The 13,165-nt window shown below is 65.5% G+C and overlaps 1 protein-coding gene across 1 annotated transcript in view; it reads left to right on the top strand.

Moving 5' to 3' along the window:
* The window catches only part of INPPL1 (inositol polyphosphate phosphatase like 1), an 87,777-nt gene that overhangs the window by 21,732 nt on the left and 52,880 nt on the right, over positions 1 to 13,165 (top strand). Inside the window, exons 4-5 of the mRNA XM_048493096.1 lie at positions 6,707 to 6,834; positions 12,623 to 12,773. Coding sequence (XP_048349053.1) covers positions 6,707 to 6,834; positions 12,623 to 12,773 — 279 coding nt within the window. The remainder of the gene's footprint in view (positions 1 to 6,706; positions 6,835 to 12,622; positions 12,774 to 13,165) is intronic.

Raw genomic sequence — 13,165 nt, 5'->3', positions numbered from 1 at the left:
GGGGGGGGTGGGGGGGGGGGGGGGTGGGGGGGGGGGGGGGTGGGGGGGGGGGGGGGTGGGGGGGGGGGGGGGTGGGGGGGGGGGGGGGTGGGGGGGGGGGGGGGTGGGGGGGGGGGGGGGTGGGGGGGGGGGGGGGTGGGGGGGGGGGGGGGTGGGGGGGGGGGGGGGTGGGGGGGGGGGGGGGTGGGGGGGGGGGGGGGTGGGGGGGGGGGGGGGTGGGGGGGGGGGGGGGTGGGGGGGGGGGGGGGTGGGGGGGGGGGGGGGTGGGGGGGGGGGGGGGTGGGGGGGGGGGGGGGTGGGGGGGGGGGGGGGTGGGGGGGGGGGGGGGTGGGGGGGGGGGGGGGTGGGGGGGGGGGGGGGTGGGGGGGGGGGGGGGTGGGGGGGGGGGGGGGTGGGGGGGGGGGGGGGTGGGGGGGGGGGGGGGTGGGGGGGGGGGGGGGTGGGGGGGGGGGGGGGTGGGGGGGGGGGGGGGTGGGGGGGGGGGGGGGTGGGGGGGGGGGGGGGTGGGGGGGGGGGGGGGTGGGGGGGGGGGGGGGTGGGGGGGGGGGGGGGTGGGGGGGGGGGGGGGTGGGGGGGGGGGGGGGTGGGGGGGGGGGGGGGTGGGGGGGGGGGGGGGTGGGGGGGGGGGGGGGTGGGGGGGGGGGGGGGTGGGGGGGGGGGGGGGTGGGGGGGGGGGGGGGTGGGGGGGGGGGGGGGTGGGGGGGGGGGGGGGTGGGGGGGGGGGGGGGTGGGGGGGGGGGGGGGTGGGGGGGGGGGGGGGTGGGGGGGGGGGGGGGTGGGGGGGGGGGGGGGTGGGGGGGGGGGGGGGTGGGGGGGGGGGGGGGTGGGGGGGGGGGGGGGTGGGGGGGGGGGGGGGTGGGGGGGGGGGGGGGTGGGGGGGGGGGGGGGTGGGGGGGGGGGGGGGTGGGGGGGGGGGGGGGTGGGGGGGGGGGGGGGTGGGGGGGGGGGGGGGTGGGGGGGGGGGGGGGTGGGGGGGGGGGGGGGTGGGGGGGGGGGGGGGTGGGGGGGGGGGGGGGTGGGGGGGGGGGGGGGTGGGGGGGGGGGGGGGTGGGGGGGGGGGGGGGTGGGGGGGGGGGGGGGTGGGGGGGGGGGGGGGTGGGGGGGGGGGGGGGTGGGGGGGGGGGGGGGTGGGGGGGGGGGGGGGTGGGGGGGGGGGGGGGTGGGGGGGGGGGGGGGTGGGGGGGGGGGGGGGTGGGGGGGGGGGGGGGTGGGGGGGGGGGGGGGTGGGGGGGGGGGGGGGTGGGGGGGGGGGGGGGTGGGGGGGGGGGGGGGTGGGGGGGGGGGGGGGTGGGGGGGGGGGGGGGTGGGGGGGGGGGGGGGTGGGGGGGGGGGGGGGTGGGGGGGGGGGGGGGTGGGGGGGGGGGGGGGTGGGGGGGGGGGGGGGTGGGGGGGGGGGGGGGTGGGGGGGGGGGGGGGTGGGGGGGGGGGGGGGTGGGGGGGGGGGGGGGTGGGGGGGGGGGGGGGTGGGGGGGGGGGGGGGTGGGGGGGGGGGGGGGTGGGGGGGGGGGGGGGTGGGGGGGGGGGGGGGTGGGGGGGGGGGGGGGTGGGGGGGGGGGGGGGTGGGGGGGGGGGGGGGTGGGGGGGGGGGGGGGTGGGGGGGGGGGGGGGTGGGGGGGGGGGGGGGTGGGGGGGGGGGGGGGTGGGGGGGGGGGGGGGTGGGGGGGGGGGGGGGTGGGGGGGGGGGGGGGTGGGGGGGGGGGGGGGTGGGGGGGGGGGGGGGTGGGGGGGGGGGGGGGTGGGGGGGGGGGGGGGTGGGGGGGGGGGGGGGTGGGGGGGGGGGGGGGTGGGGGGGGGGGGGGGTGGGGGGGGGGGGGGGTGGGGGGGGGGGGGGGTGGGGGGGGGGGGGGGTGGGGGGGGGGGGGGGTGGGGGGGGGGGGGGGTGGGGGGGGGGGGGGGTGGGGGGGGGGGGGGGTGGGGGGGGGGGGGGGTGGGGGGGGGGGGGGGTGGGGGGGGGGGGGGGTGGGGGGGGGGGGGGGTGGGGGGGGGGGGGGGTGGGGGGGGGGGGGGGTGGGGGGGGGGGGGGGTGGGGGGGGGGGGGGGTGGGGGGGGGGGGGGGTGGGGGGGGGGGGGGGTGGGGGGGGGGGGGGGTGGGGGGGGGGGGGGGTGGGGGGGGGGGGGGGTGGGGGGGGGGGGGGGTGGGGGGGGGGGGGGGTGGGGGGGGGGGGGGGTGGGGGGGGGGGGGGGTGGGGGGGGGGGGGGGTGGGGGGGGGGGGGGGTGGGGGGGGGGGGGGGTGGGGGGGGGGGGGGGTGGGGGGGGGGGGGGGTGGGGGGGGGGGGGGGTGGGGGGGGGGGGGGGTGGGGGGGGGGGGGGGTGGGGGGGGGGGGGGGTGGGGGGGGGGGGGGGTGGGGGGGGGGGGGGGTGGGGGGGGGGGGGGGTGGGGGGGGGGGGGGGTGGGGGGGGGGGGGGGTGGGGGGGGGGGGGGGTGGGGGGGGGGGGGGGTGGGGGGGGGGGGGGGTGGGGGGGGGGGGGGGTGGGGGGGGGGGGGGGTGGGGGGGGGGGGGGGTGGGGGGGGGGGGGGGTGGGGGGGGGGGGGGGTGGGGGGGGGGGGGGGTGGGGGGGGGGGGGGGTGGGGGGGGGGGGGGGTGGGGGGGGGGGGGGGTGGGGGGGGGGGGGGGTGGGGGGGGGGGGGGGTGGGGGGGGGGGGGGGTGGGGGGGGGGGGGGGTGGGGGGGGGGGGGGGTGGGGGGGGGGGGGGGTGGGGGGGGGGGGGGGTGGGGGGGGGGGGGGGTGGGGGGGGGGGGGGGTGGGGGGGGGGGGGGGTGGGGGGGGGGGGGGGTGGGGGGGGGGGGGGGTGGGGGGGGGGGGGGGTGGGGGGGGGGGGGGGTGGGGGGGGGGGGGGGTGGGGGGGGGGGGGGGTGGGGGGGGGGGGGGGTGGGGGGGGGGGGGGGTGGGGGGGGGGGGGGGTGGGGGGGGGGGGGGGTGGGGGGGGGGGGGGGTGGGGGGGGGGGGGGGTGGGGGGGGGGGGGGGTGGGGGGGGGGGGGGGTGGGGGGGGGGGGGGGTGGGGGGGGGGGGGGGTGGGGGGGGGGGGGGGTGGGGGGGGGGGGGGGTGGGGGGGGGGGGGGGTGGGGGGGGGGGGGGGTGGGGGGGGGGGGGGGTGGGGGGGGGGGGGGGTGGGGGGGGGGGGGGGTGGGGGGGGGGGGGGGTGGGGGGGGGGGGGGGTGGGGGGGGGGGGGGGTGGGGGGGGGGGGGGGTGGGGGGGGGGGGGGGTGGGGGGGGGGGGGGGTGGGGGGGGGGGGGGGTGGGGGGGGGGGGGGGTGGGGGGGGGGGGGGGTGGGGGGGGGGGGGGGTGGGGGGGGGGGGGGGTGGGGGGGGGGGGGGGTGGGGGGGGGGGGGGGTGGGGGGGGGGGGGGGTGGGGGGGGGGGGGGGTGGGGGGGGGGGGGGGTGGGGGGGGGGGGGGGTGGGGGGGGGGGGGGGTGGGGGGGGGGGGGGGTGGGGGGGGGGGGGGGTGGGGGGGGGGGGGGGTGGGGGGGGGGGGGGGTGGGGGGGGGGGGGGGTGGGGGGGGGGGGGGGTGGGGGGGGGGGGGGGTGGGGGGGGGGGGGGGTGGGGGGGGGGGGGGGTGGGGGGGGGGGGGGGTGGGGGGGGGGGGGGGTGGGGGGGGGGGGGGGTGGGGGGGGGGGGGGGTGGGGGGGGGGGGGGGTGGGGGGGGGGGGGGGTGGGGGGGGGGGGGGGTGGGGGGGGGGGGGGGTGGGGGGGGGGGGGGGTGGGGGGGGGGGGGGGTGGGGGGGGGGGGGGGTGGGGGGGGGGGGGGGTGGGGGGGGGGGGGGGTGGGGGGGGGGGGGGGTGGGGGGGGGGGGGGGTGGGGGGGGGGGGGGGTGGGGGGGGGGGGGGGTGGGGGGGGGGGGGGGTGGGGGGGGGGGGGGGTGGGGGGGGGGGGGGGTGGGGGGGGGGGGGGGTGGGGGGGGGGGGGGGTGGGGGGGGGGGGGGGTGGGGGGGGGGGGGGGTGGGGGGGGGGGGGGGTGGGGGGGGGGGGGGGTGGGGGGGGGGGGGGGTGGGGGGGGGGGGGGGTGGGGGGGGGGGGGGGTGGGGGGGGGGGGGGGTGGGGGGGGGGGGGGGTGGGGGGGGGGGGGGGTGGGGGGGGGGGGGGGTGGGGGGGGGGGGGGGTGGGGGGGGGGGGGGGTGGGGGGGGGGGGGGGTGGGGGGGGGGGGGGGTGGGGGGGGGGGGGGGTGGGGGGGGGGGGGGGTGGGGGGGGGGGGGGGTGGGGGGGGGGGGGGGTGGGGGGGGGGGGGGGTGGGGGGGGGGGGGGGTGGGGGGGGGGGGGGGTGGGGGGGGGGGGGGGTGGGGGGGGGGGGGGGTGGGGGGGGGGGGGGGTGGGGGGGGGGGGGGGTGGGGGGGGGGGGGGGTGGGGGGGGGGGGGGGTGGGGGGGGGGGGGGGTGGGGGGGGGGGGGGGTGGGGGGGGGGGGGGGTGGGGGGGGGGGGGGGTGGGGGGGGGGGGGGGTGGGGGGGGGGGGGGGTGGGGGGGGGGGGGGGTGGGGGGGGGGGGGGGTGGGGGGGGGGGGGGGTGGGGGGGGGGGGGGGTGAATCAAAACTGCCTCTCCATATTCTCACAAACTGCGTTACCACCAGCCAGTTGGCCATGCTAGCAGGGGCTGATGGGAATTGTAGTCCATAACATCTGGAGTGCCAAAGGTTCGCCACCATGGCGGGCCTAACCCCATTGTTGTAGAAGGGATAAATGTAGCATATGACATTGTTAAAACATCAGCGTACATGTAACAAAATTAACCAATACCGATATCTTCAAATCAGCAAAAATAGGGAAGGGGTCTAAACTCAGAATGTCTAGTTTCAGGGGGTCTGTGTTAGTTGGCAATAGAAGAGCCGGGTTCGAGCTCCTTAGACCCTAACAAGATTTTGTGGATGCAAGTTTTTTAGACTCAAGACTCCCTCTCAAAAGCTTGTACCCCAGAAATGTTGATCTCTAAGGTGCTACTGGGCTTGAATCTAGCTCAACTCTTTAGCTGATGGCAGAAGTTTAGTTTGCTCATCGTCAGGTTGATGAATGAGTAAAGGACATACTGTAAGTTTAGGTTTCCCTTTTGCCGGCGTAGTGTAGTGGTTAAGAGCAGGTGGATTCTAATCTGGAGATCCGGGTTCGATTCCCCACTCCTCCACCTGAGTGGCAGAGGCTTATGTGGTGAACCAGATGTGTTTCCGCACTCCTACATTCCTGCTGGGTGATCTTGGGCCAGTCACAGTTCTCTCTGAACTCTCTCAGCCCCCACCTGCCTCACAAGGTGTCTGTTGTGGGGAGAGGAAGAGAAAGGAGTTTGCAAGCTACCTTGAGTCTCCTTACTCCTTACAGGGGTCAGTTCTATCAGTCACAGACCAGGAAAGGGATTTGGGCATCTTAGTTGATAGTTCCATGGGAATGTCAGCTCAATGCATGGCAGCTGTGAAAAAGGCAAACTCTATGCTGGGGATAATTAGGGAAGGAATTGAGAATAAAACTGCAAGGATTGTCATGCCCTTATATAAAGCAGTGGTGCAACCGCACTTGGAGTCCTGTGTCCAGTTCTGGTCGCCACATCTCAAAAAGGATATCGAAGAGATAGAAAAAGTGCAGAGGAGGGCAACGAGGACGATTGAGGGACTGGAGCACCTTCCTTATGAGGAGAGGCTGCAGCATTTAGTTTAGTTTGGAGAGGAGACGTCTGAGGGGGGATATGATTGAAGTCTATAAAATGATGCATGGGGTAGAAAATGTTGACAGAGAGAAATTTTTCTCTCTTTCTCACAATACTAGAACCAGGGGGGCATCCATTGAAAATGCTGGGGGGAAGAATTAGGACTAATAAAAGGAAACACTTCTTCACACAACGTGGGATTGGTGTTTGGAATATGCTGCCACAGGAGGTGGTGATGGCCACTAACTTGGATAGCTTTAAAAGGGGCTTGGACAGATTTATGGGGGAGAAGTCGATCTATGGCTACCAATCTTGATCCTCTTTGATCTGAGATTGCAAATGCCTGAGCAGGCCAGGTGCTCAGGAGCAGCAGCAGCAGCAGCAGAAGGCCATTGCGTTCACAACCTACATGTGAGCTCCCAAAGGCACCTGGTGGGCCACGGCGAGTAGCAGAGTCCTAGACTAGATGGACTCTGGTCTGATCCAGCTGGCTTGTTCTTATGTTCTTACTGGAGAGAAAAGTGGGCTATAAATCCAAACTCTTCTTCATCTTCCCTACCGAGAAGACTGTGCGCATTGCCATTGTTCATCTCTCCTCTGATGATGAGAGGAATTAGAACAGGCTCTCTCCACTGAAGGTGCGGGCGGGGTCCCAAGCCATTAGGGATCGTGGGTAAGGATCACCACTCTGTGCTTGACGCCACATTTGCAGCCTGAAGTTCTCCAGGGAAGGTTTCATTCCTTGGCGTGGTGCTTGGCCTCCCCTGGCCCTGATCGAGTGGCGGGGCGGACCTTCAGAGCTCTAGGACTAGGCCGTCTTTGGCGTTCGACAGTAGAGCCTCTGAGAATTTGTCACTGGTGAAACCAAGTCTGCCCCAATGTATCCGGAGCTGGGATTGGGGTACAGCTCCTTTATCAGAGGCTTAACTTAGAAGGTTTTTGGCTCATTCCGCACACGCAGCATAATGCATTTTCAAACTGCTTTCAGCGCTCTTTGAAGCTGTGCGGAATGGCAAAATCCACTTGCAAACAGTTGTGAAAGTGGTTTGAAAACGCGTTATTTTGTGTGTGCGGAAGGGGCCCTTTGTGTTCTCGGTTTTGAATCAGCCTTTTCCCTCCCCACCCCATTTTCTCGCCACAGATTCCAAAAACATGTCCATACCTATCGGATTTTGCCAGACGAAGAGGACTTTCTGGCCGTGCAGGTGAGCCGCCGTTCCCTCCTCCTTCTCAAGCACAGTCTTGTGGGGTTTTGATTTTGCAGACGTTTTCGACAGCACTGCGATATTTGGTGGAAGGGTGGAATTTTTCAGCCAGTCACATACACGCAACAGGGGTCGGTGCTATCAGTCACAGGCCAGGAAAGGGATTTGGACGTCTGAGTTGATAGTTCCATGGGAATGTCAAGTCAACTCGATGCACGGCAGCTGTAAAAAAGGCAAACTCTATGCTGGGGATCATTAGGAAAGGAATTGAGAATAAAACTGCAAAGATTGTCATGCCCTTATATAAAGCCGTGGTGCGACCGCACTTGCAGTCCTGTGTTCAGTTCTGGTCGCCACATCTCAAAAAGGATATCGAAGAGATAGAAAAAGTGCAGAGGAGGGCAATGAGGATGATTGAGGGACTGGAGCACCTTCCCTATGAGGAGAGGCTGCAGCGTTTGGGGCTCTTTAGTTTGGAGAGGAGACGTCTGAGGGGGGATACGATTGAAGTCTATAAAATTATGCATGGGGTAGAAAATGTGGACAGAGAGACATTTTTCTCTCTTTCTCACAATCCTAGAACTAGGGGGCATCCATTGAAAATGCTGGGGGGAAGAATTAGGACTAATAAAAGGAAACTCTTCTTCACGCAACGTGTGATTGGTGTTTGGAATATGCTGCCACAGGAGGTGGTGACGGCCACTCACCTGGATAGCTTTAAAAAGGGGTTGGACAGATTGATGGAGGAGAAGTCAATCTATGGCTACCAATCTTGATCCTCCTTGATCTGAGGTTGCAAATGCCTTAACAGTCCAGGTGCTCGGGAGCAGCAGCAGCAGCAGAAGGCCATTGCTTTCACCTCCTGCATGTGAGCTCCCAAAGGCACCTGGTGGGCCACTGCGAGTAGCAGAGAGCTGGACTAGGTGGACTCTGGTCTGATCCAGCAGGCTAGTTCTTATGTTCTTATTTCCTCATGTCCAGCCTTTTGGTCAACCGTGAGAGTTTTGACAGACTTGTGGTTCTTTGACCCCAAATGTTGGATCTCTGAGATGGAGAGTTGATTGGTTTTGAGATGACAAACAGTTTGATTTGGCCCCTTTGGAAGAGAAAAACAGAAAGGGGTGGGGAAAGGAAACGGAGGACCCAGAGGGTGCTGAAAGGGGATTATAATTCTGCAAAATGAGTTACTCATCAGACGTTAAGGTTTATATTGAGAAATTCATATACTGCCTTTCTGCCCTTATCAGGGCCACTAAGGGAGTCAACAGGTGAAAAACAAACATAATTTTAAAAAGTCATAAAAACCATTAAAGCCAAACCAAAACATAGCGTGAAAATCAAAGCTGCAAATGCAGAATCATTCAAAACAACAATTAGAACAGAGAGCAGGAAGGGCAGGGATCACAGTTGGAGTTAAATGTATCTCATGATCTTCATGACGAACCTGCAAGGTAGGCTGGTGTCATTATCCTCATATAGCAAATGGTTGGGGCGTTGGCAGTAGGACCTTTTGGAAGTAATGAAAGGCTGAGTAAATGGGGCTAGCCTAAGGTCCCTTAGTGGCCAAATGGCAAAGGGGCAGTTTGAACTGGCTTGCTGTGGCGTAGGAGGTTAAGAGCTCGTGTATCTAATCTGGAGGAACCGGGTTTGATTCCCAGCTCTGCCGACTAAGCTGTGGAGGCTTATCTGGGGAATTCAGATTCGCCTGTGCACTCCCACAAACGCCAGCTGGGTGACCTTGGGCTAGTCACAGTTCTTTGGAGCTCTCTCAGCCCCACCCACCTCACAGGGTGTTTGTTGTGTGGGGGGAAGGGCAAGGAGATTGTCAGCCCCTTTGAGTCTCCTACAGGAGAGAAAGGGGGGATATAAATCCAAACTCTGGGGGGGGGATTCTTCTTCTTCTTCTTCTTCTTCTTCTTCTTCTTCTTCTTCTTCTAGGGTGTTTTCTCCTTTCTTCTGAGTTCCATTTGAAACGTGGCTTGGCTTGTTGACTTGAGCAGTCTGTGCCATTGCAGTAGCACACTACTTGTTGGCATTGCGTCTCCTGGATCCTCTAGCTGGCTGTGGTCTAGTGATCAGGGGGCTTTCCTTTCTGCCTGGGCTTGCAGAAGGTGGTAGGGGGGGTGTCCGTCCATTTCTGTGACTGCCCGGACTTTTGCCCCAGAGTAGCCCATCTTAATGCCCTCTCGCTGCTTCCACACTTAACTGCTTCCCATTGGGGCGTAAGATCCTTTCTTGGCCATTGACAAGGGGTGGGTGGGACAGAATCACCATCTCCTGTTAAATTAGGGGGTGGGCAGTTGTGCTGGGGGTAACCAACATTCCCATGGGTTTATATGCATTTCCTCCTGAACATGCACAGAGGACAGGTTGTGCTTATTTAAGGTTTGCTGTATTGATAGATTGATTAATTTAATTTATTTGCAAGTGCTATGGACTACAATTCCCATCAGCCCCTGCCAGCAGGGGAAACTGAGGACTGGCAGAATTAAGCAGGGATGGCCAACCCATGGAGCTCCAGATGTTCATGGACTACAATCCCCAATTGGCCCATGCTGGCAGGGGCTGATGGGAATTGTAGTCCATAACATCTGGAGTGCCAAAGGTTCGCCACTACGGGCCTAGACTGTTCAGTAATGAGACTCTGTGTTCCGATGATATCTTTATTATGAAGCGGTATCGGGAATAAGTAGTCAGACTTCCATTGCCAGGACTAAGGCAGAATCGGACAAGCGCCCTCCGTTACACCCCACATCATGCTCCACGTCACACGACACCAGCCCTGACCACCTGTTCGCAAGGGCGGGATGGCCCCTCACCAGTCCTATAATCCAAAGACAAGATCCAGAGACAAGGCGGCCTTTCCTAGGGTTAAAGTAACCCGTAGTCCACACCGCTGATAGAACCACAGCAGCGGGTGGATGAGGAGCGGCTAAGGCAGTGCGCGGGAAGCCAAAGCATGAAGAAGAACGAGAAAGGAGTGTTTTGACTGGGTGTTCCTGCATGGCAGGGGGTTGGACTTGATGGCCTTTGGGGTCTCTTCCAACCCTGGGATTCTATGGAAGGACACAGTAATGAAAAGGGAGGGAGGAATGAAGAGAGAAAGGATCCAACGTCCCGGGCAGGAGAGATGAGGCAGGATTAAACCAGACACGGGCCGTTCATAGTCTCCTTGCAGAACTTAAGGCCGCTTGCAATATAAGTAAAACCATCAGAAGAAACACCTAAAAGACCACAGTTTTCAGTCTCCAAATAGGAACGCCAATAAATGAGAAACCAAAACAGCCAAACGCAATCCTTTAGCTGCCTGCTGAAGATTGACCAGGGGGTGGGGGGGGGGGGTGCCCAAGTGCATTTCCCATAGGATGTTGTTCCATGATTCTGGGGCTGCCACTGAAAAGGCCCAGGCGGGGCTTTAACGGTTGAAACCAACAACTTGAATTGGACCTGGGGACAGATCGGTAGCCATTGAATTGGACCTGGGGACAGATCGGCAGCAGTGGCGTAGGAGGTTAAGAGCTCGTGTATCTAATCTGGAGGAACCGGGTTTGATTCCCCGCTCTGCCGCCTGAGCTGTGGAGGCTTATCTGGGGAATTCAGATTAGCCTGTGCACTCCCACACACGCCAGCTGGGTGACCTTGGGCTAGTCACAGTTCTTCGGAGCTCTCTCAGCCCCACCCACCTCACAGGGTGTTTGTTGTGAGGGGGGAAGGGCAAGGAGATTGTCAGCCCCTTTGAGTCTCCTACAGGAGAGAAAGGGGGGATATAAATCCAAACTCCTACTCCTACTCCTCTTCTTCTTCTTCTTCTTCTTCTTCTTCTTCTTCTTCTTCTTCTTCTTCTTCTTCTTCTTCTTCTTCTTCCTCCAGTAGTCACATGCTCCCTGACCTGCCGTCTAGTCAGGGGTCTGCAACCTGCGGCTCTCCAGATGTTCACGAACTACAAATCCCACCAGCCCCTGCCAGCATGGCCCATTGGCCATGAACATCTGGAGAGCCGCCGGTTGCAGACCCCTGGGACTCTAGCTGCATCTTGGACACTCTTCAAGGGTAGCCCCAAGTACAGCACACTGCAGTCTTTCATAGACGCTGCTCAGATGTCTGCAAAGTTTGGTGGAGGCGAAGCAGACGGCTGCCCTGGGAGGCTTGATAAATAGGCATGCGTGGGGGGTGCGTGAGTCTGTCAGGAACAGGGACATTAGGGAGCTTTGCGGGATAAGTGGGTCACCCGTCCCTCCCGTCCCCGGTGCGTTCTAGACGGGCACGGCTTCTGCCGAGCTGCGCTTCCGGGCAGCGGAGCCTGGCAGAAGCCCCGCGGAGTCCCACACAGTGCTGATCTTGGCAGGAAGTCAGCCTTGGCCCATGTGCCGGGTCATTTATAGCTCCCAACAGTAACTTCATTGTGCCGGCCCGGCAGGCAGGAAGAAGGCCGCCCTGGAGGAGGGGCGGCTGCTGCAGCAGAAGAGAGGACATTCCTCACCCCCACACACGCACACGCGCGGGGCTTTCCGGTCCCCCCTGGCTTGCGTCCCGCAAGAGGGATGACGTGGAATCCTAACCGACCCCAGAGCTCAAACCGGAGCTTGTGCTGCCGACCAGTGGCCGAGCCGGATGGCTGCTCTGCACAGAGCGGGGAAGTCGGACAGCTTTTCCTGTTTGTGCTCCTGCTCTGCAAAGAGGAGTCAGCGGCCTTCCCAGGCACACGTTCCCGTCCTCATGCAGACGTACTTCTTAAGCTCCGAGGAGTTCATGAACAGATTTGTCACGTAGGCATGAATGTTTGCCTGAGCCAGCGTGGCGTAGTGGTTAAGAGCAGGTGGATTCTTATCTGGAGAACCGGGTTTGATTCCCCACTCCTCCACCTGAGTGGCGGAGGCTTATCTGGTGAACCAGATGTGTTTCCGCACTCCTACATTCCTGCTGGGTGACCTTGGGCTAGTCCCAGTTCTCTCTGAACTCTCTCAGCCCCACCTACCTCACGAGGGGTCTGTTGTGGGGAGAGGAAGGGAAAGGAGCTTGTCAGCCGCCTTGAGTCTCCTTATAGGAGAGAAAGGTGGGGTATAAATCCAAAATCATCATCATCATCATCATCATCATCATCATCATCATCATCATCATCATCATCATCATCATCTCCTCCTCCTCCCCCTCCTTCTCCCCCTCCTCCCCCCCTCCTTCTTGGTGTCAGTCCCCTGTGTGACTTTGTTGAGGTCCATGAAGGGGAGGGGCTTGACAGGGGCTGATGGGAATTGTAGTCCATGAACATCCGAAGCGCCAGAGTTGGACACCCCTGCTCTAAACAATAAGCACCAGCAAGGGGTTCTTTGGTGCCACAGTCCCCTGTGTGACTTTGTTGAGGTCCATGAAGGGGAGGGGCTTGACAGGGGCTGATGGGAATTGTAGTCCATGAACAGGGGCTGATGGGAATTTAGTCCATGAACAGTTCCAGGGGGGTGCGGGGGCCAAGACTTAGTTTATATGTGATGCTTTGGAGCAGATGAAACACCTGTGGGATTTTTTATTTTATTTTATTGTTGTATTTATAAACCGCCCTCCCCTAATAAATCGCCACCAGTCGAGGCTAGGCTGCCTCCCCTGTGCAAAGCCGTCGTGTGCCCAGCCGTTTCGCAAGGGTGGCCGTCCAGTTCCAAGCGGGCGCCATACTAGGGGCAGAGTCCCATGGCTGCTCTGCTGGGGGGCAGGCTTGCTCGATCCCTTCCCCTCTTAATGCCCCAGAGGCCCAGGACTCCTTTTGTGCATGCTTGACGGCTCCTTTTCTTCCCTGCAGACGTCTCAGGGGGTCCAGGTGAGACGGTTCAAGACCCTGAGCGACCTCATTGCCTTGTACCTGCAGCCAAACCAGGGCCTCATCTGCACCCTCCTCTTCCCCGTGGAGCGGGAGAAGGAGAAGGAGTATGTGGAAGACCGAGACTATTCAGGTACGAGCATATTCCTCCAGCACCTACGCTGACAGGGGTCCATGAGTGCCTCAGCCTGTCCTTCACATACACTTCACATACGCGCTACAGGGGTCAGTGCTATCAGTCACAGACCAGGAAAGGGATTTGGGCGTCTTAGTTGATAGTTCCATGGGAATGTCAACTCAATGCACGGCAGCTGCGAAAAAGGCAAACTCTATGCTGGGGATCATTAGGAAAGGAATTGAGAATAAAACTGCAAGGATTGTCATGCCCTTATATAAAGCCGTGGGAGTCCTGTGTCCAGTTCTGGTCGCCACATCTCAAAAAGGATATCGAAGAGACAGAAAAAGTGCAGAGAAGGGCAACGAGGATGATTGAGGGACTGGAGCACCTTCCCTATGAGGAGAGGC

The sequence above is a fragment of the Sphaerodactylus townsendi genome, linkage group LG04 (assembly GCF_021028975.2).
Source record: "Sphaerodactylus townsendi isolate TG3544 linkage group LG04, MPM_Stown_v2.3, whole genome shotgun sequence".
Classification (NCBI taxonomy): Eukaryota; Metazoa; Chordata; class Lepidosauria; order Squamata; family Sphaerodactylidae; genus Sphaerodactylus; species Sphaerodactylus townsendi.
This window is presented reverse-complemented; position numbering and strand designations above follow the sequence as displayed.